General features: G+C 42.8%; 2 protein-coding genes across 7 annotated transcripts in view; one reads left to right on the top strand and one right to left on the bottom strand.

Annotated features, from left to right (window-relative positions):
* Positions 1-701: 701 nt before the first annotated feature.
* Positions 702-3,909, bottom strand: srsf2a (serine and arginine rich splicing factor 2a). Of its 3 annotated transcripts, none has more exons than XR_010094782.1 (4): positions 3,362-3,909; positions 2,681-3,029; positions 1,672-2,329; positions 702-1,163 (listed from the first exon to the last, which is right to left on the bottom strand). XR_010094782.1 is itself a non-coding variant. In XM_063482729.1 (3 exons), the coding sequence occupies exons 1-2, from the start codon at positions 3,712-3,714 to the stop codon at positions 2,705-2,707; spliced, it is 678 nt and encodes a 225-aa protein (XP_063338799.1). In that variant the 5' UTR covers positions 3,715-3,908; the 3' UTR covers positions 702-1,761; positions 2,681-2,704. The 3 variants fall into 3 exon arrangements, 1 of the variants encoding a protein (XP_063338799.1); XR_010094783.1 differs by having other exon boundaries at positions 1,672-1,761; positions 3,362-3,908; XM_063482729.1 differs by having other exon boundaries at positions 702-1,761; positions 3,362-3,908.
* Positions 3,910-4,403: 494 nt separating this feature from the next.
* The window catches only part of rnf157 (ring finger protein 157), a 28,220-nt gene continuing 6,846 nt past the window's right edge, over positions 4,404-25,777 (top strand). For 2 of the 4 annotated variants that reach the window (XM_063482725.1, XM_063482727.1), the window contains exons 1-17: positions 4,417-4,971; positions 7,427-7,545; positions 12,842-12,930; positions 13,151-13,300; positions 14,710-14,827; positions 14,940-15,006; positions 15,099-15,142; positions 15,298-15,345; positions 15,512-15,583; positions 15,719-15,878; positions 16,555-16,667; positions 16,759-16,991; positions 17,401-17,500; positions 17,642-17,750; positions 24,254-24,468; positions 24,571-24,633; positions 24,760-24,808. In XM_063482725.1, coding sequence (XP_063338795.1) covers positions 4,884-4,971; positions 7,427-7,545; positions 12,842-12,930; positions 13,151-13,300; positions 14,710-14,827; positions 14,940-15,006; positions 15,099-15,142; positions 15,298-15,345; positions 15,512-15,583; positions 15,719-15,878; positions 16,555-16,667; positions 16,759-16,991; positions 17,401-17,500; positions 17,642-17,750; positions 24,254-24,468; positions 24,571-24,633; positions 24,760-24,808 — 1,837 coding nt within the window. In that variant the 5' untranslated portion in view covers positions 4,417-4,883. Of the gene's footprint in view, positions 4,972-7,426; positions 7,546-12,841; positions 12,931-13,150; positions 13,301-14,709; positions 14,828-14,939; positions 15,007-15,098; positions 15,143-15,297; positions 15,346-15,511; positions 15,584-15,718; positions 15,879-16,554; positions 16,668-16,758; positions 16,992-17,400; positions 17,501-17,641; positions 17,751-24,253; positions 24,469-24,570; positions 24,634-24,759; positions 24,809-25,777 lie in introns of all 4 variants that reach the window. The other 2 variants (XM_063482726.1, XM_063482728.1) reach the window with 2 other exon arrangements.

The following is a 25,777-nucleotide window of genomic DNA, read 5'->3' as shown; positions in this document are numbered from 1 at the left end:
TCCTCTGGGAGTGCTTATAGTGGCTCAGTTATTTGTTAGCTGCTTATAGGCAAGTCCACAGAACAAGTTTTTGGGCCCAATAGTTTAGCTGTAACATGGAGCCAGCTTTGAAGGTCATCGACTGCTGTATTTATCCTCTGAGGAAGTGTCAGTATACCGCCCCAGCCTTCCCATTTGTGTGAACAACTGGTTTTAGCATATTTCCACAGGTTCAGCAATGCTTTCAAGACAAAGTGTCATATTTCTATTGTAGACAGATATTAGCTAACAATTAAAATGTACTACACAGTGATGATTGTCATACACACAAAAAAGAACCAAAAAAACCCCCCACCCATCAGATTGTTATGAAGTATCTTAAATCAAAACCGTCTGTTGATATAAACACTTTGAGTTGTCAGATTGATGGATCAGTGTCTTTGATTTGTGACAGATTATATGATGGATGCAACACTTCCACCTAGCTGAGGCTGGGGGTGTCGCACCTCCCGAGGAACTTTTGCATGTGATGCAGATGTGTTAACCACTGAAAATCTTTACTGACAGTGACTGCTGTCCCCAATAAATGGCACAGTCAGTGGAAGCACAAAAGAGAAAGAAAAAAGTAGCACACTTTAGCTTTTAACTGGAGTTCTATATTGCTCAGCAGCAATATTGTCAGCACCAGACTCTAAACAAGCACAAAGTGTGAGAAATGAATGTTATTTTATTTTAAACAAAAATGTTTATTAGCATTCACCTTAAGCACTTACAAGACATGTGAGAGGTTCACAGAGGAATGCAATACACATCATAAAGCAGGCAGAACTGCCCTTGAAACCCTTCAACTAAGAGTCCCACTGGAACCACTTTCAAAGCGAGCAAGACCAGTTATCAACAGTTGATAAACCATAGAGAGGAGCAAAGGGGGGAAAGGAGGAGGGAGAATAAAAAGAAAAGAAAGAGGATCTGTACAGCACATGGAGGGAAAGTGAAGTCACAAGACAGGAGAGGATGGATGATCTGCCACACCTGTGAGCTTACAAACCGGCAAACAGCAGCGGAGGGTCGAGCCCCGGAACACACCGGGCACTCAGCACCGCAACACGCCACACCATGTCACCACCGCACTGCACCGCATCTTAACAGCTAACCAGCATTATTCAACTGCTACACAACTGCGCCTAGTGCACAAAAGATACACAAGAAAGAGGGTTAGAGTCATAGGAAAGCAACTTTAACCAGACAGAAAAAAAAATTGACAGAAAAGAAAAATGTATGCTGCTGGATTAGCAAGTCACAAATTAAGTGGGTTGTTGGTCACTGAACAACAAGCCATTTTCCAAGTAAAAGTGGTAAAACATAGCTGTAAATACACTGAATAACACCCCCTCCCCTTTTTTTTTTTTTTTAAACAACTTCAAACTTTCCATAGCTAACTGGGAAGGGTGTGTAAACAAGGGTTTTCACTGGAGGAAAATCTTTAGTTCAGAGTAATTAAGTGTAAAAATCAAAGTGAAAAAAGAAAATTTAAATGACGGAAGAAAAAAAAAAAAAAAAAACCCCTCACAAATACCTTTGAATAAGCTCAGCTTTACAAACAATGATGAATCATGCCAAATTTACAGAATTTGTTTCGGTAGATCAAGTCAAATTAGACATTTAAAACATGTTAGACCAAGTTCCAATAACCTTTGAGTCTGCATTCAGTGGCAATAGTTGAGTCCACTTCAATCTGAGACTCTTCCTGATGTCCTCAGCATAGCATCAATCATTTGAGATCTGGAAGGAAAGACAGAACAGAGTTAGCAAGAGCTAAACCCAGAGGTTACATCAACTCCTGCAGCTGACCTGGACTGTAACATGTAATTCTGTACTGATATTTCTCCTGACACATCAAACTGGCTCTATGGACATTAATTTCTCTTAATAAGCCTAACATTTCTATTTATTGTCACAATAGTTAAAAAACAAAATAAAAAACAAAACACCTTTCTTGGCCCTTACTCTCCCCAAAACTAGCTCTAACAAGTCTCTTACACTCGGGCATATTTGAAAAACAAACCTCGGGGTCCGTTCCCTTTGTGAGAGGCGAAGGACACCACAGTGCATCTGCCTGTGGTCCCCGTGAACGTACCTCACCACACCACCTCATACACCAACTGACAGCCCGAACCACCGCCATGACGACCTGCTCCATAGCAACCACCGTTGCCTTGTTGACCTGCTCCTTAGTACCTGCCATCGCTCTCAGCAACAGGCAGGTCACATGGGCGGGTCACACACTAACTGCTCTCACACTGCAACACCCCCATCTCCTCCTCCTCCCTTTGCAAACAGGACTCCGCAGCTTGGAGGAAAGAATTCCACATTTAGGTGAACGTTTTGAGTGAAGCACCCCCCCCACACGTCCCAACCACCTCCCATACATACTCAACAAATATCCCAATCTCCCATTGCCTGTGCATGCTTTAGATTGGCTGGACATGCAAGCAAAGTAAAGCACACACAGAACTAGGACTGTTGGCTACAACAGTCCAACTCTTATTTAAATAACACAAATATCAGGGATTCTGCAGACTTTTGTATGTAAATGGCCATAATGTCAAAGACTGCAGAACACAAACCCAACTGGTGCTGATTACCACCCTAGTTAATATAATTGAAACTAATAATATAAGCCACCCTTTCCCCTTTATACCGTCATGTTGCATCTGCATTTGGGTTAAGACTCTGCTCCGGTGTCCTCTGGGGATTTAGGTCTACTCTTGGATTTGGACCTGGACCTGGACTTCGACTTTGACCTGGACCCTCTGTTGGAAGCTGGGGTTCGACTCCTTGACTTGGACCTGGAGCGGGACCGAGATCTGGAGGGCGACTTTGACTTGCTTCGCCGGGGGGTTCTGGATTTGGACTTAGACTTGGACCTTGACCTGGAGTAGGAACGGGACCTGGAGCGGCTGTAGTGGTGGCGGCTCCTGGATCTAGAGCGGCTTCTGCTCCTGGACCGGCTGTGGCTACGTCTTCGACGGCGAGGACTGGCTGAACGGCTACAGACAAAGAGAGAGAGAAACAATATAACAACTTAGTCAGCAAAGGTCCAACAGCTTTTTTTAAATAGGAAAATGTGAAAGTAAAATTTTTCTGTTTTCATTCACGACTAAACAATATATTTAAGTTATCAACAACTATTTATACCAAATAATGCATTTGTAAACTACCTTGAGCTTTAGCCACCATGTCAGTGAGGATTACCAGGCAATCTTTGGCTGGTAAACATAAACAGTGGAAGAATGCTAACTACTTTCGTTTAGGTCACCATGTGCTTTGCAAACAGCTTAGTGTAAACAGTCCCTTGCGCTAAACTAACGACCTAAATTACCTCCTGCTTCTGCGTCCGTATCCGTATCTCCGTGGCGGAGGGCCTCTCCGGCTGTACATGGAGTCTGGCGGCCTTCCGTATCGAGCCATCTGAACCCGAAGCTCCCGCCCGTCGAGCAGTGCGCCGTCCATGGCGTCCATTGCGTCTTCGGCGTCGCGCTTGTCGAGGAACCGCACGAAAGCGAAGCCTCGGCTCTCCTTGGTGTACCTGTCCCGCGGGATATACACATCTCCCACACGGCCGTATTTCTCAAAAACTCGGCGCAGAGTCTCCGGCGAAGTTCGGTAAGTCAGGTTGTCCACCTTTAGGGAGGTCATCCCCTCAACGTCTGGCGGCGGCCTTCCGTAGCTCATTTTCTTCTACTCCAGACAACTAAGCAGGCCAGTTAGGACAAAAACCTTTAGACCCTAGCGTGCTATTAATCCGCTACAGTGCTTGTTAAAGCTGTAGCTGATGAACTGAATTTAAAATCTTACTGTTTTTCTGATAGTATCACTCTGCTTGTTTCTTTCACCGCGCTGTTTTTCACGTGAAATGGCGGCAAGGACCCTTCCTTTTCCCCTTTCTTTGCGCCCGTGTTGGCTTCCTCTGATTGGCTGTCCCAAGAGTCCGCCTCTTTCACTTTAACGCTACACTGCCCCCTGTGGACAGGAGGTTACTTGTAACGGCGACTGCAGACCGTTATTTCTGCCTTTGTTCCGTGAGTTTGGTTAAAACGCTCCTGTTCGCCGTTTGTGAAAAGTTAACGACCTTTTTTCCTTTTAGCATGTAGACTCCACAAACTTGCCATTACCACCGGATCCATGTCAGCTTGATTTACGTGAGCTCTCTGAGCTTTTTTGTCGTACATTATTCAGCTTTCACTCGTTTTCCCGCACAAGCCTAGCAAGTAACACTGTTTTCGGCCCGGCGTGTATCCCACAGCGCCGTCCTCTCTCTGCACTGCAGTCAGCGCTGCTTGCACATTTGGCGTAGGAAGGTCACGTTATAAAGCGGCTCGTCACTAGCGGCTGCTGGAGAGGAGAGAGGGGGACTGCGCAAAAAACCACGGTCTGGATTTGTGCCTGGCTGACGTCATGGGGAGCCACAGAGCTCTCTGACAGGATCCAGCACCGACGAGCACCCGGTAGGGGGGAATACACGATCAACATCCAGTAGGGCCGGGAGACGAGCACATCGCCGTTTTGTGCCACAAACGAGCCCGTAAAGTGAAGCCAGGAGCGGGGATCGCGCTTCGGTAACGACTGCGGCGTACCACGAAAGCGCTTCCCCGCAGTTAAAGGGACTACCACAGCTGTTTTCTGCCTCAAAACACAAGCTTGCACTGTTGGCCAGGGAGGGATAAGCAGCAAGAGAACAACTACTAATCCCCGGAACGGTCACATTCACGGCGGGGCTCGGACCCGACAGTAATGGACAGGGGAGCACGAACTGGATTAAATGATAGGGAGTAAAGAGACGCAGCGTACAAAGCGGACCTGAAGTGTTATGCCCGTTAAGCCGTGTCTTTATTTGACTGGAAATGGGAGCTCTAACAAGCAGACAAAACATAGGCGTGGAAGAAGTGGACATCCCGTCCAATTCGGTGTACCGCTATCCACCGAAATCTGGTAAGTCATCAAACAACAGGTCGGACTGGGTTGGGTGAGTGTTATCTAAAACTCGCTGCAGATGATTTATTCTGGAGGGAAAACATCACCTTCGTATCCCGTGAGCTTAAAGGCCTGCAGGGGCATTTCAGCCTTTAACCTGGAGCGGCTACCTGTGGAGACCGGTGTTTTTCACGAGCCACCTTTCCACCCACTTAAAAGTGCGCTTTCCCTTTACTCCATATTTATGTGCTGGATGATTTATTCTAATTTATTCTTCATCTTGCAGCATTGTAGTGACATCCATAGAGGGACAGCAACACGCACCAGCACCCCTATGTTTCTATAACTAACTGTCCTTTGCACGTATTTATGCAAATTCACCTTCAAATTTTTCATGAATTGGAGAAACTGGCAGGCAGAACTGGGTTTGGCTTTTCCTTTGGTGCATCTGGTTGGCATTAGGACTAAATCAGGCTGTGGAAATGAATAAATCCTGATGGATGGCATTTGAAAGACTAGTATGTATGTCATCAGAGAGAAGTTTCATCACTGTTTATTTTAAAATGTCACAATAAGAAAAAAAGTAAGTCAAATATATTCACTTTGAGATCTAAAACTCACAAATTAGAATATATTTTAAAGTTTAAAGCTTGAATTTTAGCTGCAATGATCTGCATTTTTAAAACTGTTAATTTACTAACTATAAATCTCAGTTTATTTGTGAATGTCCACCCAGTATTGCCTGTCAATTATGTTTGCATTATTTTATGTTCTTTCAGTTTCAACTGTAAAATACAGTTCAAAATGTCTAAAATCTAAATATGTCTAATTTACAGTTTTTAATCAAATGAATGACTCATACAAAAAAATAATTTGTAATCATAATAAAAGCTGAAGCTGGAAACCTTTACTAAAAGAATAATCAAAATAGTTGCAACATAACTATTAATCAATAATAATTTAATTCCTTCAGCTCTGTGGAGTCTTTTAGTTTTGATCATTTATTTCCTTTTTTTTCCTAAGATAATTTTTTTCCTGACTAAATATAAATTTAGTCAGACTAAATATAAATGCCATATTATGGTATATATCTGGAAGACCTTTTCTTTACATTTAAAAAATAAATGAATAAACATTAGTCCGCACAGGTCACTTACGCTCATTCGACCCAGCTAATAAAGTGGCCTTTTCCCTCAGACTGACCTGTGTGTTTTCAGTCTGTCGTGTTTGATATTTTCTGATTGCTGCATTGTGTCCAGCCCCCTCCCCGGATTAACAATAATACCAAACAGGCATTGTGTTAGAAAATGTAATCGTATTGCTGTTCAAATCTGTCAAATGCGACTACATAAATTAAAATAAAATCTCCCACGAAATTAGATCTGCAACACAATCCGGGAATATGAGTTTTCACACGCTCAGAAACGTCAGAGTAATATTTCAGATTCATCCTGACATCGTGGGCTGATTGTGATGAGGATGGAAGGGAAGAAAAGTGGCTGCCATTAGCCCCGCTGTTGCCACAGCAGCTGAGTTAGTCGTAGGCGATATAAATTTGTGATATAACAGCCCCGTTGTAGCCTGGAGCAGTAGTGGTGGTGATGCTGGCAGGGAGGATAGAGGTGGCTATTGCTGCCAGCGAAACCGATCTGTCAGCCCTAGTTCCTGTCTGTGGGATCTGGTGACAGAGCCTGAGCCCAGGTCGCCTCTCCCACCTGCTGTAAATAAAGTGATGAGGAGAGAGGGAGACAGGCTCATCGCTTAGGCTGTTTTTTCCCCTTTATTGTGTTAATGGCTTTAAGGTCAAACTATCAAACCCTCATCCTCCTGTATGGTCTTAATAAGTGTGAAAAACCAAGCAGCCAGATTTCGACCAGCAATGCCAGACCAGATGTCCTCCCTGCAGAAACATGACTCGACTGCCCAGCATGTTATTTAGAGACCGCAAACCTCCATTACAGTCTTATGATATTAGCCTAACCTGTTATTAAAAAGCAGAATGTCCATTTAGTCTAGCTGCCATCCCCCTTGTGTCTAGGTAAACAGGTATAGAAGCTACAGCACAATAACAGCCCAGCATTAGTCTTTTAGTCATCAGCTTTTTATTTCACTATTTTCGGTCATAGTAAAATAAGAAAAGGACCATTTTGTCTAACCTGCCAGTTTAGGGATAGGAAGAGGTAATTTTATCATGCAGTTTGGGATTACTTGGCTCTTACAGCGAGTTATCTGTGAATACTGAGAATGTAGGCTCAGAGATTTATAGGAAGTATAAATGTTTTATGCCGGTGAAGTGCCAGATGGTTAGGACTCGCAAAGTGTCAGTTTGTAGCAGCTTAATTTCGCATGGCTCCTTCAGTTTTCGATGAAAATTATTTCATCAGTTTGCATTTTGTATATGTAGTTTTCATGTACATTGAAACATAATAAATGATCATAAATATGTTCTTATTTCTTCTTTTTCGTTGTGCAGGGAGTTACTTTGCCAGCCATTTCATCATGGGGGGAGAGAAGTTTGACTCCACTCACCCGGAGGGTTACCTGTTTGGGGAGAATACAGACCTTAACTTCCTGGGGACCAGACCAGTAGCGGTAGGTATTTTTACACACTAACAGCAAAACATAATGTCAAAAGCAAAAATTTGGGGTGTTTCACCAAGACAGTCTGTGACTACAACTTCAGTTTAACTAATTCTTCTTGCAGATAGTTGTTTTATGTATGAATGAATTGCTGTTACAACTAGATGTCTTTAGCTCTTGGAGCTTTTAGTCATTTAACACCATCTTCCTAGTGGATTATTTTTTTTAAAAGATATATATCCAAGGACAGAACATTGTTAATGTTATAATCACAGGAAATTCCTTATCACATTATCATGCTTTTTCCTTTATACTTCTTTGTTAGTTACACTTTGCTAGTACTGATTTACACCCCCCTTTTGCCTTCAGAATTTCCTTAATTCTTTGTAACACAGATGATTTACTGTTATTTATGCTAAATTCTGACCCTGAAATACTCAGACCATGTAACCATGGTTGATGTTCATGTTAAACGTGGACAAAAGACCAAACATTAACAAAGGCTCCTTTTATTTTCTATTGATAGATCATCCGTTTGGTTTTTCAGCAAGTTTTTACACGATAAAATGTAAAAAAGAAAAAAGAAAAAAAAAACAAAGAAATGAAAATGAAGGATATTCATTGTTTCCAAGATGACAAGGTTTAAATGTGTCCAGTCTTAAAAATTTGCACATCTGAGAAGCAGAAACATTTTTCTGCATTTGATCGATGGAAAAATTGATTCTTTAACACTTCAGCATCAATGGTATTGCTGTCTTCTTCTTATTAAACAGGAGTTGATAAGTTTCAGCAGGCTTGACTCCTGCAGTGGCAATTACCGGTCTTTCACACTGTCATTGATTGAAATTTATTTTAACGTCTCATCCTGTCAAACTAATTAAAAATGAAATGAGAGTCTGCTGAGTCCGTCTACAGAGACGTTGATAAGTGATGGTCCCTCCGGTGGGTGCGTGCAAACCTAATCATGAACCTGAAGTTCAAACTAATGAGAGCTTCAGATTGCAAAGAGCTCAAACCCGCAGAGGAAAAAGAGAATTTAACACAGTCCAAAAGGCTTGAAGGGGCTAAAATGTTGGAATACATTGAAGCTGATATAGAACAGAAAGACTGGGCTTCATCTCGCTCTGTGTGCTAATCGCAGTTGCAGTGCTGTTTCTGTCTAGACTGGGGCTAAAATTAGGAGTGCAGTTTTTCTCCCGATTATATGGGTGTTTATAATCCTCCCGTGGGCTCAGAATTCAGCTGGTGATGTTGTGTTTTTTTTGTTCTTGTATGTGTGTCTGAAGCTTTACCAGCATTATATAATGGTTGGTGGTTTCGAAGCAGATGGTGCTGTGGAATCATAAATCCAACCGCAGTTGTTGTGTTCTCAGTCTCCCGCACCACTCGACAAACAGGATAATGGACGTGGCTATATTTAGGGATTTTTTTTAGAGTGCCCTGGCTGGACAACACAAATGCAAAATGGATTTTAGCCACAACACGGGTTGGCAACGATGGTTAGGTGGCCTACTTTGAATCCAGTACCTTTGGGTTGTTGTCAAATTCTTCAGAGGCATTCCTAATTCACAGAGGATGAATCCCGAGGACTTTGGTGATCACTGACTTGCACTCATCAGCTTGATATTTTGGGGATTTTGATACTATTTCCATTTCCATTATTATTCCAGAACATTTAGGCTAAGGCTAGGCTAAGGATTTATAATCCCCAAACCTAACCAAGGAAGTAAAAAGAAGTAAAAATTGGTAGAATAATTTGTGATAAAAGGCCGAAAGACCGTGTGAAGTTGAGACACACAACCGATGATGGGTCCCGCTGGTAAAGCTTCTGGCCTGCCGTTCCTCATAGTAGCCATCCCTCAAGACTTTCTCCATTTGAAGCAATGTATTATCAGGGATTGTAACATCTAGTCCTTTTATTGAATCAGGACTTTAGGTATCTGCAGATTTTGTGTCAGGATTGGAATGGTATCATATACAAATATCAGATTGGAACATGAAAGGAGCCTGACGTTCCTGTATTTTCTTTAAAGTTGCCTGGGTCTGTTTCTATGTGTTAGCCCTGAAACAAACTAAGAACCTGTCCAGGGTGCGGCCTGACTCTTGCCCTATAACAGACAAGATAGGCTCCAGCCGCTCCTTCTTGGCACACTCTCAGTGTAGTAAAGCATACCTGGAAAAACAACCCAGTTAAACATTATCAACATGAACTGGCCATCCCAGAGGCTGCACCTAAAGGTTACTGAAGTAGTGTGAGATCATCGGCCAACATCTAAAGACGACCTTTGCATGTCCTCCAAGAAGCCTAGAGAGCTATTCCTGAAGACTACTTAAAGAAATTACAACAAAGCTTTCATGATTTTTGCACAGTACTGTATTTGTCTGTATTGTTATAGCCTTTTCCTTTCTCCTCCTCCAAACCTGCGGTTTAAATCCTGTTGTTCTTGATTGACAATGATCACAGCACAATTTTTTACTTTGGGACTATTTTTCAGCCAAAACTAGAATGTGTAGAATGGACAGCCAGCAGCACACTCTCTCTAAGAAGTGTTTTACAAATAGATAAATTTTGAGTCACATTTACAGCATTTATTTATTTTTTTAGATATGCAATAATATGATCAATATGTTCTGCCTTGTAAGGCACACCAGTCTACTGTTGGATTGGGAAACAGCATCAGTCTGGCAGTCTGCCTCATTACCACAATACTGTTTCAACTATGCTTGCTGGGTTTAATTTATGACCACAAGTATTTAATTGGCATGTTCCAAATCCACATGTTCACGGTAACTATAAGCAAATTTTAAGGGCAAGTGTGTTTACTCTGGGAAACAAAGAATAGTCAAGCACAACAGCATGGATTCTACACAAATTTTAATTAAAAGATAAAATAAAATAAAACCTCTCTTGGCATGTCTAGATGACATTAAAGCAATCTTAAATTTAAACATTTTAAATTTTAATGAAACGAAATCTGAGGTGTTCCTGTTTGGACCCAGTCGTCCCTGTGAGTCTTCCTCTGTTGATTTGGGACCCCTGGAAGTTTATTTTAAACCTGTCATTACCGACCTTGGTTTTAAGTTGGACAGTGATTTTAAATTAGAGCAGTGGTGAAGTCCACTTTTTATCACTTAAGGCGATTGGCAAGAGTGAAATGTTTTCTTTCTATGCAGCACTTTGAAACAGTGATCCATGCTTTTATTTCATCCCGTCTGGACTACTGTAACTCACTTTCTGTGGGAGTCCGTCAGTCGTTGCTCTCAACTCTGCAGCTGGTTCAAAATGCCGCTGCGCGACTGCTAACAGGAACTCGTAAAGGAAAGCATATAACCCCTGTCCTGGCCTCACTGCGCTGGCTGCCTGTGTCTTTTAGAGTTCATTTTAAAATTCTTATGACTGTTCTTAAACGCTTTCACAATCTTGCCCTGCCTCAGCGCTCTGAGCTTCTTCATCCGTACACACCCTGTACGTCTCTCAGGTCAGCTGACCAGCTGCTCCTGAAAGTACTGAGGTCTAGGAGGACACTCAGAGGGGACAGGGCCTTTTCTGCCATTGAATTAAATTGAAATTGAAAGCCTTTATTGTCATTATACACAATATAATATAATATATAATATAAATACACAGCACCGGGTGACACTGACAGACAGAGAATGATGACACGGACAATTTGAGCACCGACAATTTTAAGCACAGACATAAGTCCAAGGAGTATCAGAATGAGCACGAACGGTCGGGGTAATTTATGTCAAGTGGTGCAGTGGTCAGTGCAGATATTTCAGTGCAAATTACTTCTGTGCAAGTTTGAGTTGCTCCTAAATTATGGAATAACCTGCCCTTGCACGTTAGAGAGTCACCTTCGCGGTGCACTTTTAAAACACGTCTTAAAACCCATTTTTATTCTTTGGCCTTCGGCCCTAGCGAAACTGAGTTTTTTCTTGTTTTAGGTTTCTTTTTATTTGCCTTTTTTATATTTATGGTTTTATTTATATCTTATGTATTTTTTTGATTTAGTTTAGTTCCAATTTACAGCACCTTGTGTCAGCTATGGTGCTTTATAAATAAAGATGGATGGAAAAAATCTATTAGAGGTTGATAGAGGTTGAGCATCTCTGGAAAGAATTTGGAAAATGTTAAATTAAATTGATCAAAGAGAAGAGTTTAAGGTTCAGCTGTCCGAGGCTTCGTGTAGGTGTTATTTCCTGAGTGGTTAAATGTGTTATATATGTGGTGTCAGCTATAGAGTTAGTATTAGGAGTCTAGCTTTAGGACAAGCTTTTGCAAAGTGTAACTACCAAATATTAGCATGCTACATGCTAAACTAACATGGTGAACATAGTAAACACTGTAACAGCCTAGTATCAGCTTGTTAGTGGTGTTACTCTGAGCTTTTTTCTACAATTTCTCAATACCAAAACTGACCTGTGGGTTCTTTGAACAACGCTCGCCTTTATTTGAACAGGAGAAACAATCTGTGAGTTTTGATTTTACTCTGGGAGTGTGCGAGGAAGTGCAGAGTGTTGCTCTGATGTTTATGATTTTTAATAAGACCTACAGTATTGCCCGTGAGTTCCCGATGAATGGCTCTTTTCAGCATCTGTTACTCGATGTGTGTTTGTTTGTGTGGTTTACAGGCGTGACTCCTGCTGAGCCCAGATGTGTAATAGTGCTGAATACAGTGCCATTCACAGCCACGCAAACACACTTAAACACAGAGGCGTACAGATTTGGGGGTTGTAGTGTCGAGGTATCTGACCACATCCTCCAGAGATCCTTAAACCACCTCGGCTCTCCGCTTACGCTAATTCAGCAACTTTTGGCTTCAGACACGCAACAAAGGAGTGCTGAGCAGTGATCCGCAGATAGGGTCAAGTTTAATGCTCATGTGTTAATTTACACCAAGGTTTAACCCATCACAGAAAGTATTTATATTCTTGTCAATTAGCCATTTGTCTTGTAAGTAGATTCAGTTTTACGCTGGGCTGTTTTACACACAAGTTCAGGAGCCTACCAAACACTGTCTGAAGTGTCAGGCCCATCCCTGGAAAGACACAGCCAGGGCAGATTTTTTACTCTTGCTCAGCACTTGTCAGCATCGACGAGATCTGTGCTGACAAACCAAAAACATCTTTGTGTTAAGGTTAAACTGGGAGCAGCCAAGGTCATCATGCAGCCCTAAATTTGCTGTGGTGAAGAGAGGAATGTTGTGCGGTCGAGACGAAAATGAATGGTAGTACTCTTCGGTATCATAACATGTATTTAGCATCTATAATTTGTTTTTTGTTTTCTGTTCCTTTCTGTTTTCAGTTCCCGTATGCAGCCCCTCCACCTCAGGAACCTGTAAAGACGCTACGAAGCCTTATAAACATTCGGAAGGACACACTGCGACTTGTACGGTACGCACCTTTGTCCACTGATTACACAGCGTTGGTCTAATTTTATGTCATGTATGCGGAATGAAAAAAATGAGATTTACGTTATTGAGATATTTATCGCACTCCATAAAACAGATTTTTTTTGCTTTTTGCAAACACACACAAAAAACCCTCATAATCATAGACTAACAAACAAGACTAAAACAATAATTTACATTTTTATTCTCCCTTTTCCATCCAGGTGCAGTGAGGACCTGAAGCTGCCCGGTGACGAAGCAGCGGGGAAGACCAGAGCCTGCTACAATGTCGAGTTCACCTTTGATGCTGACACACAGGTGGCCATCACCATCTACTACCAGGCCATAGAGGAGTTTCACAACGGAGTGCCAGTGTGAGTGAGAGTCATTTTCCTGATGAAGTAACTATATAAGAACCAGTCCATTTGTCATTTATTGAACTATAACTGCATATCTGGTGTTAGTCTGCAGAATTTGTTCTAGTTATGTAGAACCAGATGTCTCGTAATCACAGCTGTGTTTCTATTTGTGCTTATTTTTGGTGAAACCGTCTAGAATCGAGAGTCTGTAAGCTCTTGAGTTGAGCACAAATTACTCTAGCTTGTGTTTTCATAAAACACTGATCCACATTAAACACAGATTCTTCCTCCGAGTGGCAACAGGCTACTTTCGCCCCACAAAACTACTGCTGCAAAGACAGGATCGATTTCTATGTGTGTGTGTGTGTTTTTTTTCTTTCTGTTTTCTAAACATCCACTTGTGGCCCAAACAGAGCCTGTGGTAGTGTGATTCAGGCCCCACTGGTGGGTGCATAGAGCAACTGCGGTTGTGGTGTGGATGACCAGGGGAAAAATATGAAGTGCTACTGAATTGAATCCGTTTGTTTTGTGTAGGGAAAAAAGAGTGCTGATGCCGTTTTGCTGATTTTATTTTCGCTAAATCTTCAGCTTGGATCATAAAAATGTGGGAGGCGTGTAGCTCTCAACACAGAGCGAGTGCCCTTGTTTTAATTTCGGATTTGATCACTTTCACTTTGAGCTTCTTCTTTTTTTTTGCCACTGCCAACAATATCTACTAGCCTACAAGGGAAAACAGAAACACTATGTTCTTTTTTGGTTAATATTAAAATATGAAGACCAGCTATGGACTCGTGTTTTTACATGAAAGTGAGCCCAGTGACTTCTCTGCAGTGCCATGCAGACTTGAAATTAGCGTACACGGAACAGATGTTTAGAGTTTGAGATAAGTTGTGGCTGACAACCAAAGCTAAATATATGTGAATATATTGCGTGTATATGCCTATTTATGTATTGCATATTTAAAAGGCTTTGTTTTTTGTATGCAGAGAGGAAAGTGAACCAGAGTCCAATTCATTTAAGATGCTTCTGATTCTGAATAAATATTTGAAGAGAAAAAAGGGACATTGCTGCATCCTTAAAGAAAAAAGATAACTGTGTAAATTAAAACAGGCTAGTGTGGCAGAGAAAAGCATATCCATAAATATTCATCCAGACAATTGTTATGCCAGCACGGTCTCGCATATCTTAAATGCAGCTCAGTGTTTGCATATCTTGCATAAGAAGCTGTGATTCTATTTCTGTCCAAACAGGACGGAGGACCTATGCACATTTTGCTTTTTCACCACTTTACTCAGAATAAATTACATTTAAATGAGACTCCCCCTCTCCAGCTGCTACATTTAAAAAACAATTAGCAGATAGAAACAGCCATTTCCTGTTACCTTCCTCTTATATCCTGACCCGTATCTATCTGCTTCCTGCAGTTACCTGCCCCAGGACAGCTCACTGCAGTCTGAGACGGTACACTTCAAAAGGGGAGTTTGCCAGCAGTTCTGTCTGCCATCACACACCGTCAACCTCAGCGAGTGGGCCGACGACGAGGTAGGCAGCTTGTAGCTGCAGCACGATCACTGAAACGTGTGTTTACATGAGGTTGTGCTGGAGCATGAAGCCAGTTTGTACAGATGGATATCTGCGGTGTTTCTCTCCTCAGCTGCAGTTTGATATGGACAAGGAAATCTTCCCCATGGTTGTGCAGGCTGTTGTAGACGAGGGAGAAGGTGAGCTAATGTGCTTTGTCACACTGGTGATGTGATATGAATATGCATAAAGATGTACCAACTTGTTTTTTGGTTTTTTTTCATCCTTGCAGAACATTTGGGCCACTCTCACATACTGCTAGCTACATTTGAAAAGGTAAGAGCCGAAATCATATTTCCAGAATTTGGATAATTTATTCTTGATTTATCACGATTCATTATTATGATGTCTTGTCAATATTAAACTCCAAAAACAGGCTAATATTTTACAGATGTATTAATAATACATACAACTGTTGCCTTCTTTGCCAGCACATGGATGGAAGCTACTGTGTGAAGCCTCTGAAGCAGAAACAAGTGGTGAATACATCTGCCTTTCTTCTTTCCCTCCATCTTACGTCCTTTTGTGTAGCAACTTTATTCTTTTGAAAGACAAAGACACACCAAAGCTTTATTTCCTCCTTGAAACTCACGTCTGGCCCGTGAGAGCGGCCGCCTTTATTCATTGCTGTGTTCCTTTTCCCAGGTGGATGGCGTGAGTTACCTACTGCAGGAGATCTATGGGATCGAGAACAAATACAACAGCCAGGAATCAAAGGTAAAAATTGGAAAACATATGAAGCGTTTTAGAGCACTTTAGAAGTGACGTGAAAGTCTACCAAAACGAATCAGTGTCACTGTCTGCTTTCGCAAATCGACTTCTTCCGAGTGTTTTGATGATTTTTGTCTCCAGGTTGCTGACGACGAAATCAGCGACAACAGCGCAGAGTGCGTTGTGTGTTTGTCTGATGTACGAGACACGCTCATCCTGCCATGCAGACACCTGTGTCTCTGCAATGCCTGTGCAGACACCCTGCGCTACCAGGCCAACTGCTGCCCTATCTGCAGACTGCGTAAGTTCAGATATCGAAACACTGATCTTTTGGCAGATTTGTTTTACAGTCAAATGAAAACAGTGCAGAACGAGTGCATATTTTAGCTGAACAAGATGTATTCTGCACACTGAGGGGGATAAATATCCTATGGTCGCTCACTCAGTTAGCTTTTCATTTATTTAAAGACTACATTAATAGAGGAAAAGCGGTACAGGTAATTGATTTCATGTAGAATTAAATATGGGAGGAAGGAAACACATTTTAAACAATAGCTGCTTCTATTCTAGAGACTATAGGAAACTGCATCAGAAATGCAAAAGAAAAAAGTGTCAAATCTGCATCATAGATTGAACAGACCCACTGCAGGAGAGATTTGGGTAGTAAGAGAGTGGAACCTCTCGTGCTAAAACATTTCTTTTGTAGCTAAAACCAGAATAATTAAAAATATAGTAAATTTTGATACGCTTTGACAGGGTTAGTGTTTCCCAAACTGATAAAAGCCAAACAAAAATGAAGACACTTGTTCACAGATAATCTGTAATGCAAAGGTGTCAAATTGGCAATTAAATAATAATTAACTCAGTTCCTCCAAACCCTCTTCATCTTGTTTGTAGCCTTTAAAATCATATTTTTCCTCAAAATTTTGTTTGTAGATGTATGGATTGTTTGAATTTCCATCTTCTTTGTCTTTAAGCATTCAGAGCTTTGCTGCAGATTCGAGCAATTAGGAAGAAACTCAGTCCTCTGTCACCTAGCAGCTTTAACCCCGTCATCACTTCCCAGACCTCCGACTCAGAGGAACACTCGGTGAGACAGAACTCACGCAACAGAGAGACAGTGTTGTGATCATTTCCAGTCATCCTGAACTCAGATTCTCACCGCCCTCTTCTCCTCACAGGCATCAGAGCACATCCCTCCTGGTTATGAGGCGGTGTCTCTCTTGGAGGCCTTGAACGGCCCGCTCAACACCACCTCAGTAGCTCCTCCTCCTCTCCACTCTGGTCCCAGCCACGTCTCTGGAGCCCTTCCTCCGTATAGCAGCGAGCCTCACCCTGCCCCGGCTCGCTCCCTCTCTCCTCTGGACCACTCCAACTCCGGTCAGGCTCTTAAACTCAAGAAGAGTGGTTCAAAGTGAGTCTGCCTGTGAGGCCAGAGAGAGTACTGGTCAAAGTTGATGTTTGTTTTTTCTGCTTGGATCAGCGGGAAGGGTGGGTGGAGCTGGCTGCTTAGGACAGCATGCTTTGATCATAGGAGCATATTTTTAAAAAAAAAACAACTTATGGTTGCCCCGCTCTTTCTTATGAGAAATTGTTTTTTTCAGTTCAAGTATGCTAACTGTAGCTTAATTTGTTGGACCTTGAAGTAGATTTCACAGAGAAAAAGTAAAAGATTCTTCCACACACATTTTTACAAAATTATAATAATAATAATACTTATTATTATTATCCTTCTCTATTTAATTTCAGTTTCTGCTCCATAATATTTTCAGCCTCCTGGTGTTATTTTCTCTGATGTACATTCACTTTGTTGCTTATCTTAGGTCACTTTCCCAGAATTCCTCTGTGCTTCCCGAGGAGGACGAGAAGTCTTGCAGTGAATCCGAGGCCTGTCGCCACAAACTCGCTGTGGACCAGCAGGAGGTATGTGTGTGTTAAACATACACAGAGAGAATATGCATTTTCACAGTGTCACATGTCTCCTACGGCTGTGGGAGTTTACACGTTAGTTTACACATCATGTTGTGAACGTCTCTCTCACGGCTTGCTGTTGTTGGTTTACAGTGCGGAGTAACTCCAGACAGCGAGAACCTGACTTTCTCCTCCTCTGGAGCCATCGACCAGTCATCCTGCACCGGCACCCCCCTCTCCTCCACCATTACCTCCCCGGAAGGTATACACTGGCACACATGCACACACACACTAAATCTCAAAATACTCCTTTTCCTACCTTTTTATAACACCTCAAGCCTATTTTTTGTGTGACTCACACTTGCATAAGCATGATAACATGCATAATGCCTGTGACTTATGTAAATTTTGAGTTGCTCTAAAAATTGCAGCAACTGATGTGAATCACTTCCATTTGCTAAAGGCAAAATGTGGTTTTAAAGGTTTTGTTTTATGCCTCACATTTTATATAGTTGATGCCACTGTAAGTCTTTTCATCATGCATGAAATGTGACTCTGGACTTAATTTTTATTGTGGGCCATAATTTTCCAGTGATAGCAAGTAGGCTTACTATGATCTATGCCACTGTGAAACGCTGGTATGTGCTCCTATAGAAACCACAAGTCTGATTATATCAACCATGTTTAACAAGAAAAGGTTGTTTTTTTTGCATCGCCATGGACAAAAACTACTCTACACACAACCATACTTTGAAACAGCAACGGCTTTTTTTGGTGGAGATCATTTTTACTATGCTTAAACCTGCCAACATCAGGTCACTTAAGAGCATAAAATCACCGATTCGATTCAGGAACGAAGCACTGGACCGTACCAGTAAATAGGCTGTACTGTACTACACACATACAACACAAACTACAAAGTATATTGTAAAGTGTTATTATGCAACACTACAATAATGAAAAGGATTACATTTGAGAAGATTGAAAATCATTTGCTATTAAATCTGGGATTTGCAGTGTGAGTAGTTCCTTCACTGTTAAATGTAATTATATAAACAGTGTGGTACCTTTGCATCCTTTTTGTTTTCATTTCCCTTCTTTTTTCAATCCAAATCAAGTCTTTTTATGGCCGCGATACACCTTGTAGTTCATTGTTTCAGTGCAGGCTGTCAAATGAATATCAAAATTCAATTCTAAAACCAGAGCTATCAAAAAAGTTGGGAGTCAATCTTGTGGGAAAGTGATGATGACGGTGGCCATCACTGTGGCTACACCCATTATGATCATTCTATAGTTTCCCCTTTAAAACTCTGTAATAAGTTTAGTACACCCTCATACTTCAGATGATTAAAAAAAATGCATCAACTCTTTTTTTTTTTTTTTTAACCTGTCCCGTTTGGTTCTTTTGCCATCAGAATTATTGTCTAAAGGCGAAGAAAGATGCCCAACGGATTTACTTTACCAAATGGACCATCCCAGCCTTGCCGTAATGGTCCATTTGATTCAACTTTTTATTGTTTATTTTATTTTCACTTGCTGAATACGGGACAGACTTGACTGGAGGAGAGAATGTGGAGAAAGAAAGAGGGAAAGAAAAAAACCTGAGAAGAGGGACGGGGAAAAAGGGCAAAAAACAAAAACCAACAGAATAAGCAGACAAAAAATACATATATCGATCACCTGGATCACCTGTTGAGAAAGAAAAAAGAAAGCAAGCAGAAGAAAACGAGAGTAATAAACAAGATCACAATGATATATGAGAATATGACAGTAAATACTAAATATTAAACATTATTGTGCAGCACGTGAGATCGACAGCGCACAGTGTGCTTTGAGGTAGGAGCCAAAAAGGGTGTAATTTGTGTGTGTGATCACCCGTGTGTACACCTGTGAGCATGAACGCGCTTGTTTTTAAAAGGTTCCTTCATGTAATGATCTGCTAGAGGGTGTGGGGGGCCACTGCCCCGACCTCCAGGGCATGAAGCAGGTATGGAGGAGATCAAGACTCCAGACATCCAGAGGCCCCCAGAACACAAGAGACCAAGGAAGACCAACAGAGGGGCAGCCGCGCCACTATCCCAGAAAGAGCTGAGGAGAGTCCCAGATGAGGGGTCACTCAGCAGCCGCGGAGCAGAAGCCAGGGGGGGTTGCAGTGACGTGCCCGTGAGCTCCGCCGGCAGCCAGCTGTGCCTGAGTGGCCGAGCCCCGGGCCATGAGGCCGAGGGCACCCCATCCCCAAAGTGGCCCGAGCGAGCCCCAGGCTCCAGGCCCCAATAAGCAGCCGCCAAGGAGTGAGCCGGTGGGTACCTGGGCGCCCACCCCCGGAGACAGAGAACCACCAACGCACCGATGTCTGAGGGCGTCCGCCACCGGCAGGGGAAGTGGTGGGGGGAGATGGGCCTCCAAACCTTGGAGGGCCTGAGATGTCCTCAGAGAGGTGGCGTCTGATACCCAACCTGACATATAGACACAGACAAACAGGCACACACAGATACAAACATCTATTCCCACCCTCATGCTCTCATATACAATTGCTCAACACTCACCCAACGTGGAGACAGACATAGAGAGACGCTGTACACACAATCACACTCCCCAAGCGTACTCTAAGCCCCGAGTCTAGGTACCCTTGCCCCTGGAGGGGGAAACTGCACCCAGACTCAGGTGGTGTAACCCTTTTCCCTGCGGTGGGGAGAAGCAGACCGCCCCGACTCCGCAGCAGCAGGGAGGCCCCATACACCAGACCCCAGTCGGACGGCCAACTCCTCCTCCTAGCCCCCCTGCTCCAGCAGGCCGCAGAGAACGGGGGTGTAGGAAGACTCCAAACCTCCCTCCACCCGCTCATATGTACTGTTGATGTATGTGTGTTCTAAGGTGCATTTAAAACCCAGGAGGGCATGGAGCCACCTGCCAGAGCAGCAGGTAAGCATATAGCCCCTCCTGCTAGCCCTCAATGTCTACATGTATTTAAAATTGAGAGGTGGGCAACGACGCCAGGGGTGAGGTGTACACCCTGATGGTAGTTTGGAATCCGTGTAGCGTGCCCACCTCCAAGATCCTATATGTATGTGTAATGAGAGTGTGAGTAATGTGAATGTCTAAGTTGTGGGATAAAATTGAGGCAGAGGCAGCCAGAAGGGGACAGAGGGGGGGGATGTCTCCTCTGCACCCTGGTGACACACCCCTACCCCAAGGCCCTGCATGTGTGGGTGATTGTGGTGGAGCGGGAAGAGGGAGGCCGCTGGAGATGGGGAGGGAAGGAAGGGAGGGGCAAGTGACCCCTCCCTGGGGCCAGCTCCCCCGCTGACCCCAGTAGGCACCCCCATGCTGTGCAACCCGCCAGGGAAAGGGGGCCCAGGCCCATCCGGACCGGGGCCCAGTGCAGCAGCGCCCCCCGGCCCCACAGAGCCCGGGACAATTCACCTGACCCCACCACAGAGAAAACTGCACCCACCCCATCATCCACTCATCTTCCAGACTACACAAGACAATAGACGCCCAGGCTGAGATCTTCCTCCACCACTCCTGTATCTCCCCCTCCTGCAGAGAGAGTTCCTGAAGAGAGGAAAGCTCCTGCAAGATGTGACAACCTCCCCCACCAGTTGAAGAGCCCCCCAGGTGGCTCGATGCACCGGCGGCACCCCGCGCCAGGGCCGGGCCCCCATACACCCACCCGCCCACAACCTCGGCAACACACCAACCAGGACCCAAGCCCCTGAGGCCCGGCCAGGGCCCCAGCCCAGAGACGGAGCGCCCCCAGAACCTCACGCCCATCCCGGACCCACCCAGGGGCAGCCAGGCTACCAGGTCAGTAACCCACGTCCGTCAGCACAGACCCTCCCCTAGCCCCGCTGCACGCAGCCACGAGGAAACCGTCACCTAAGAGCCAACAGAGCCCCTAATTGGCCATGACCGCTACCCCGGGTTGAGCCCCCCAAGGAAGATGCTCCTGGGGAACCCCCCGACGCCCTAAGCCTGTCCCTACCCCCACACCAATCACAACAGTGAAGGTGGGACCAAACTATGGCCCCCCACCCCCACTAGGTGATGGAGCTGATCAAAGGAGCCCAGAGCAATTGATCTGATGTGGTGGCAGAGGCTGTATCAAGACTAATGTAATCTAATAGATAATTTCTATATTGGTTAGAATTAAGATTATTTTTATTTTTCCAGTTCATGAGGACTGTTTTCTTGGCTATGCATAGGGCAGTGAAAACCATGTGGGCTATATTCTTTTCCGTAGTGACATTATCTAAGCTGCCCAACAAACACACTAAAGGAGAAGTTGGAATGTTACATTTCAGACACTTTGATAAGTCTTCACATATCTCACGCCAAAACTTCTGAACTGATGGACAGAACCAAAGAGCGTGGATATAATTGTCCGGTGAATTGGTTTGGCAGTGTGAGCAGTTGTTGGTAGACGTAAAGCCCATCTTGAACATCCGATGACCTGTATAGTGCACTCTATGTAGTATTTTGTATTGAATTAATTGAAGACTGGGATTTCTAATTAAATGAAAGGTTTTTAAGCAAATCTGAGACCAGAAGTTTTGGTCTAAGTTAACTGATAAATCCGCTTCCCATTTTGCAATAGGAAGTGATATTGATTCATCTGTTTTAGAAAGCATTCTGTATATTTTGGATAGTAATTTGGGGGTTTTAAGAGTAAGAAATTGAACCACACTTGGTGGTGTTTGTAGTTCAACTTGACCCGGTTTAAATCTCTTTTTTACTATGGATTTAATTTGTTGATATTCTAAAAATCTTTTCTTGTTGATCCCATATTGTGTAACTAGTCTGTCAAATGAAATAAATTCTGTTCCTTCTAGTATATGTTCTAAATATTTGATTCCTTTACTACTCCAATCTGAAAAGTTTATCATATTATTGTTTTGTAATATGTCAGGGTTGTTCCAGATAGGTGTACGTTTGCATGGGATTAATGGAGACTCTGTCAACTTCAGAAACTCCCACCACGCTGTCAGAGAGGAGCTGATGTTGACGCTTTTGAAGCATTCATGTCGTTGGATGTTTGAGCTGATAAACGGCAGATCTGAAATCTCTAGATTATTGCAAAGTGCTTGTTCTACATCTAGCCAAGGTTCATCTAAGAGGGTATGTTTTTGCCATCCTGAGATAAACTGAAGCCTGTTGGCCAAGAAGTAGTGCTGAAAGTTAGGTAGTTCTAATCCTCCTTTATCCTTGGTCTTTTGTAGTGTTTTTAAGCTTATACGTGGGGGCTTATTTTTCCAAAGGAATTTGGACATATATGAATCTAGAGATCTGAACCAATCTTGCGGCGGTTTAGTTGGGATCATTGAGAATAAATAATTTATTTTTGGTAATAACATCATTTTTATAGCGGCAACCCTTCCCATGAGTGATATGGGTAGACATTTCCACCTAGCCAGATCACCTTCTACTTTCTTTAAAAGTGGGATATGGTTTAATTTAGTTAGATCTGTACCAGTAAATAGGCTGTACTGTACTACACACATACAACACAAACTACAAAGTATATTGTAAAGTGTTATTATGCAACATTACAATAATGAAAAGGATTACATTTGAGAAGATTGAAAATCATTTGCTATTAAATCTGGGATTTGCAGTGTGAGTAGTTCCTTCACTGTTAAATGTAATTATATAAACAGTGTGGTACCTTTGCATCCTTTTTGTTTTCATTTCCCTTCTTTTTTCAATCCAAATCAAGTCTTTTTATGGCCGCGATACACCTTGTAGTTCATTGTTTCAGTGCAGGCTGTCAAATGGATATCAAAATTCAATTCTAAAACCAGAGCTATCAAAAAAGTTGGGAGTCAATCTTGTGGGAAAGTGATGATGACGGTGGCCATCACTGTGGCTACACCCATTATGATCATTCTATAGTTTCCCCTTTAAAACTCTGTAATAAGTTTAGTACACCCTCATACTTCAGATGATTAAAAAAAATGCATCAACTCTAATGCCATTTAATTTGTGCAACACCCAGCATGTGAGGTAATAGGAAACAAACTAGAGTCCAGCTTAATTTCTTGCACTATTCCTGAATTACAAAATACAACATAAGTTGTCCACTTAATAAGAGATTTCCTTAAGTGGAAGCACACACATGATGGTCATAATCAAGACGTCAATTACAAAGTAAGTTTGCCATCACAGAAAAAGGCTGTGATGAACTCTTAAACTCACTCTTGTTCTTTCACACCCGAATAAAGGTGTAAAAGTCACAAGAATTGTAGTGTTCTAATTTTTAGGGTAGCTTGTCCATAGTGTGGTGTTATTGCTATACTCTTTTTTTTCTGTTGTAACATTTATGCAGGGTTAATTAAGTCCATCTTGTTCTAAAAGTTGGTTTCAGCTGCTCTACCCAGCCAGGAAACCCATTTTCCTCAAAATGGTGTTCAGTGTCTCAGAAATGTTGCATGAAAGCTAAATACAAGGAGCTCAAGGCAGCTTCAATGAAGGCTTTTAACATAAATAAATCAGAGGTTTACCACCTCAGCGTTTTGTGTTGGTGCCACTAGATGAAATTTTCTGGGAAATCTACAGAGCGGCCTTTGAGCAAAACCCAGAAAGCAAGGTCTATTATTCCAGCTGGAACGATTTTTGCAAGTCACTATTTACATTTTCTGCCGCTGATAATATTTGCGGACGCACGGCCTAGTTTTTTTCCAACCTGGCAGCCGAAAAACGAAAACAAACAAACATCCGAAACCCCCCAAAGCCGGACCGTGATGTGTGTCTCCGTCTGTCTGCCAGACCCAGTGAGCAGCAGCCTGGCCCAGTCAGTGATGTCCATGGCCTCGTCCCACTCGCAGCACTCCCACATCAGCACTGACACCATGTCCTCCATGTCAGGGTCCTACCTGGCCGGGGCCGAAGGTGAACCCGGGGGGGACGAGGGGGGAGATGTGGACTGCGAGGAGAACCAGGAAGCCTCCATGGAGAACCGAAGACCGTCACAGCAAGACAGGGTGAGCATGGAGGATAAACTAGCTGCACATTCATGTAGTTTTAAATAAATTGTTGTCTCATCAGGACTCAAAGCTTCCCTTTGGTTGTTTTCTTTTTCGTAGGAATTTTCCAAAGAGCCAAAGGAACAAAACTATTCAGTGGCTGTAGAGGAACAGGACTCAGAGGTGACTAACACAGTGATGAGCAGGCTGCGATTATTGCTTATTTTACAAATTAAGTTGCCTATTACAACGTTTCATAACACTCACCCCCCCCCCCCCCCCCCCCCCCCCCCCCCCTATTTTCATCAGGGAAATGATGTCACTGAAGAGGACTGCTCATCTCCATCTAATGGGAAAGGTAACTATAGTAACCATCTTTCACCTTTCACTCATGGCAACTCATCTCTGTTTGCATTTGTTGTTCTCAAGCTATGAGAAAAAAAAAAAAGGAAATACACCCTTTCATACAAACTACATATTATAGCAAATCTGTTCGTGTCATGGCTGAGTGATACCAACCCTTTCAAAGTAATGGAGTTGTGTGTTAATAGCTGTCCTCTAGATGGGGCAGTCTCTTTCAAAATGCTTGCAATTTTGGCTGCATCTGTATGACAGTGAATGGCTTCTCATGCAGCGTGTCTGCAAAAGGAATCTGATCTTCTGCCCAGTGATGGCTGAGCTCACAAGTCCACAGGAGCCAAAATAAATTACAGATGCTTTGATCAAGCCTTCAAAGTGTTACTGTTACTAATTTAATCACTTTTATAGTCAGTATGTGATATTTAAGTCTCATGCTGACATTAACAGCTGTGATGATCTAAAATTTGTTAATCCAAGTGTTAGTTAAGAAAAGGACTCTGAAGGTGTCTCAGTAAGCTTGTAGGATGCAGGCATACTTTCTAGGTATGGATGGAGGTTCCACAATGAGATTAGTCAAGTAAAGCCAGAAACATTATGAAAATCATAACCATTAATTATACAGTCTAAGGAGCTTAGAAAGAAAACAACTAGGAATGCATTCTTTTGAATGTGTACCATAATCCTATGAATAAACCCTATAAATAAAATGGCATTTTATCAGTAATCACCATACCTCGGTGATGATACTTCCACTTTCCGCAGTGATAAATCCATCAACGGGCTTCAGGGTATTGGTAGCAGCATCTGGGTAAATTACATCTGTATAGTCAAACACAGTTCAGTTTCTAGATATGAGTTTTAAAAGTTAATGCTGGAAAGGTGTGAGGGTAGGAGTAAGAGTATTAGCCAACTCCACCTCAGTCCTAAGCACCAAATCAGCCCTTTTCTTGTCAGCAGCCACCGAGAG

This window comes from Pelmatolapia mariae, linkage group LG8, assembly GCF_036321145.2.
Source record: "Pelmatolapia mariae isolate MD_Pm_ZW linkage group LG8, Pm_UMD_F_2, whole genome shotgun sequence".
NCBI lineage: Eukaryota > Metazoa > Chordata > Actinopteri > Cichliformes > Cichlidae > Pelmatolapia > Pelmatolapia mariae.
The sequence above is the reverse complement of the archived record's forward strand: the minus strand, read 5'-3'. Positions and strand labels throughout refer to the sequence as shown.

What these genes read in the sequence shown, in the direction of transcription:
- srsf2a (XM_063482729.1), bottom strand. Translation starts at nt 3,714, where the DNA reads ATGAGCTACGGAAGGCCGCCGCCAGACGTTGAGGGGATGACCTCCCTA. An exon ending in TACGGACGCAGAAGCAGGAG is followed by an intron (nt 3,030 to 3,361) that starts GTAATTTAGGTC and finishes CTTTGTCTGTAG; the next exon opens with CCGTTCAGCCAGTCCTCGCC.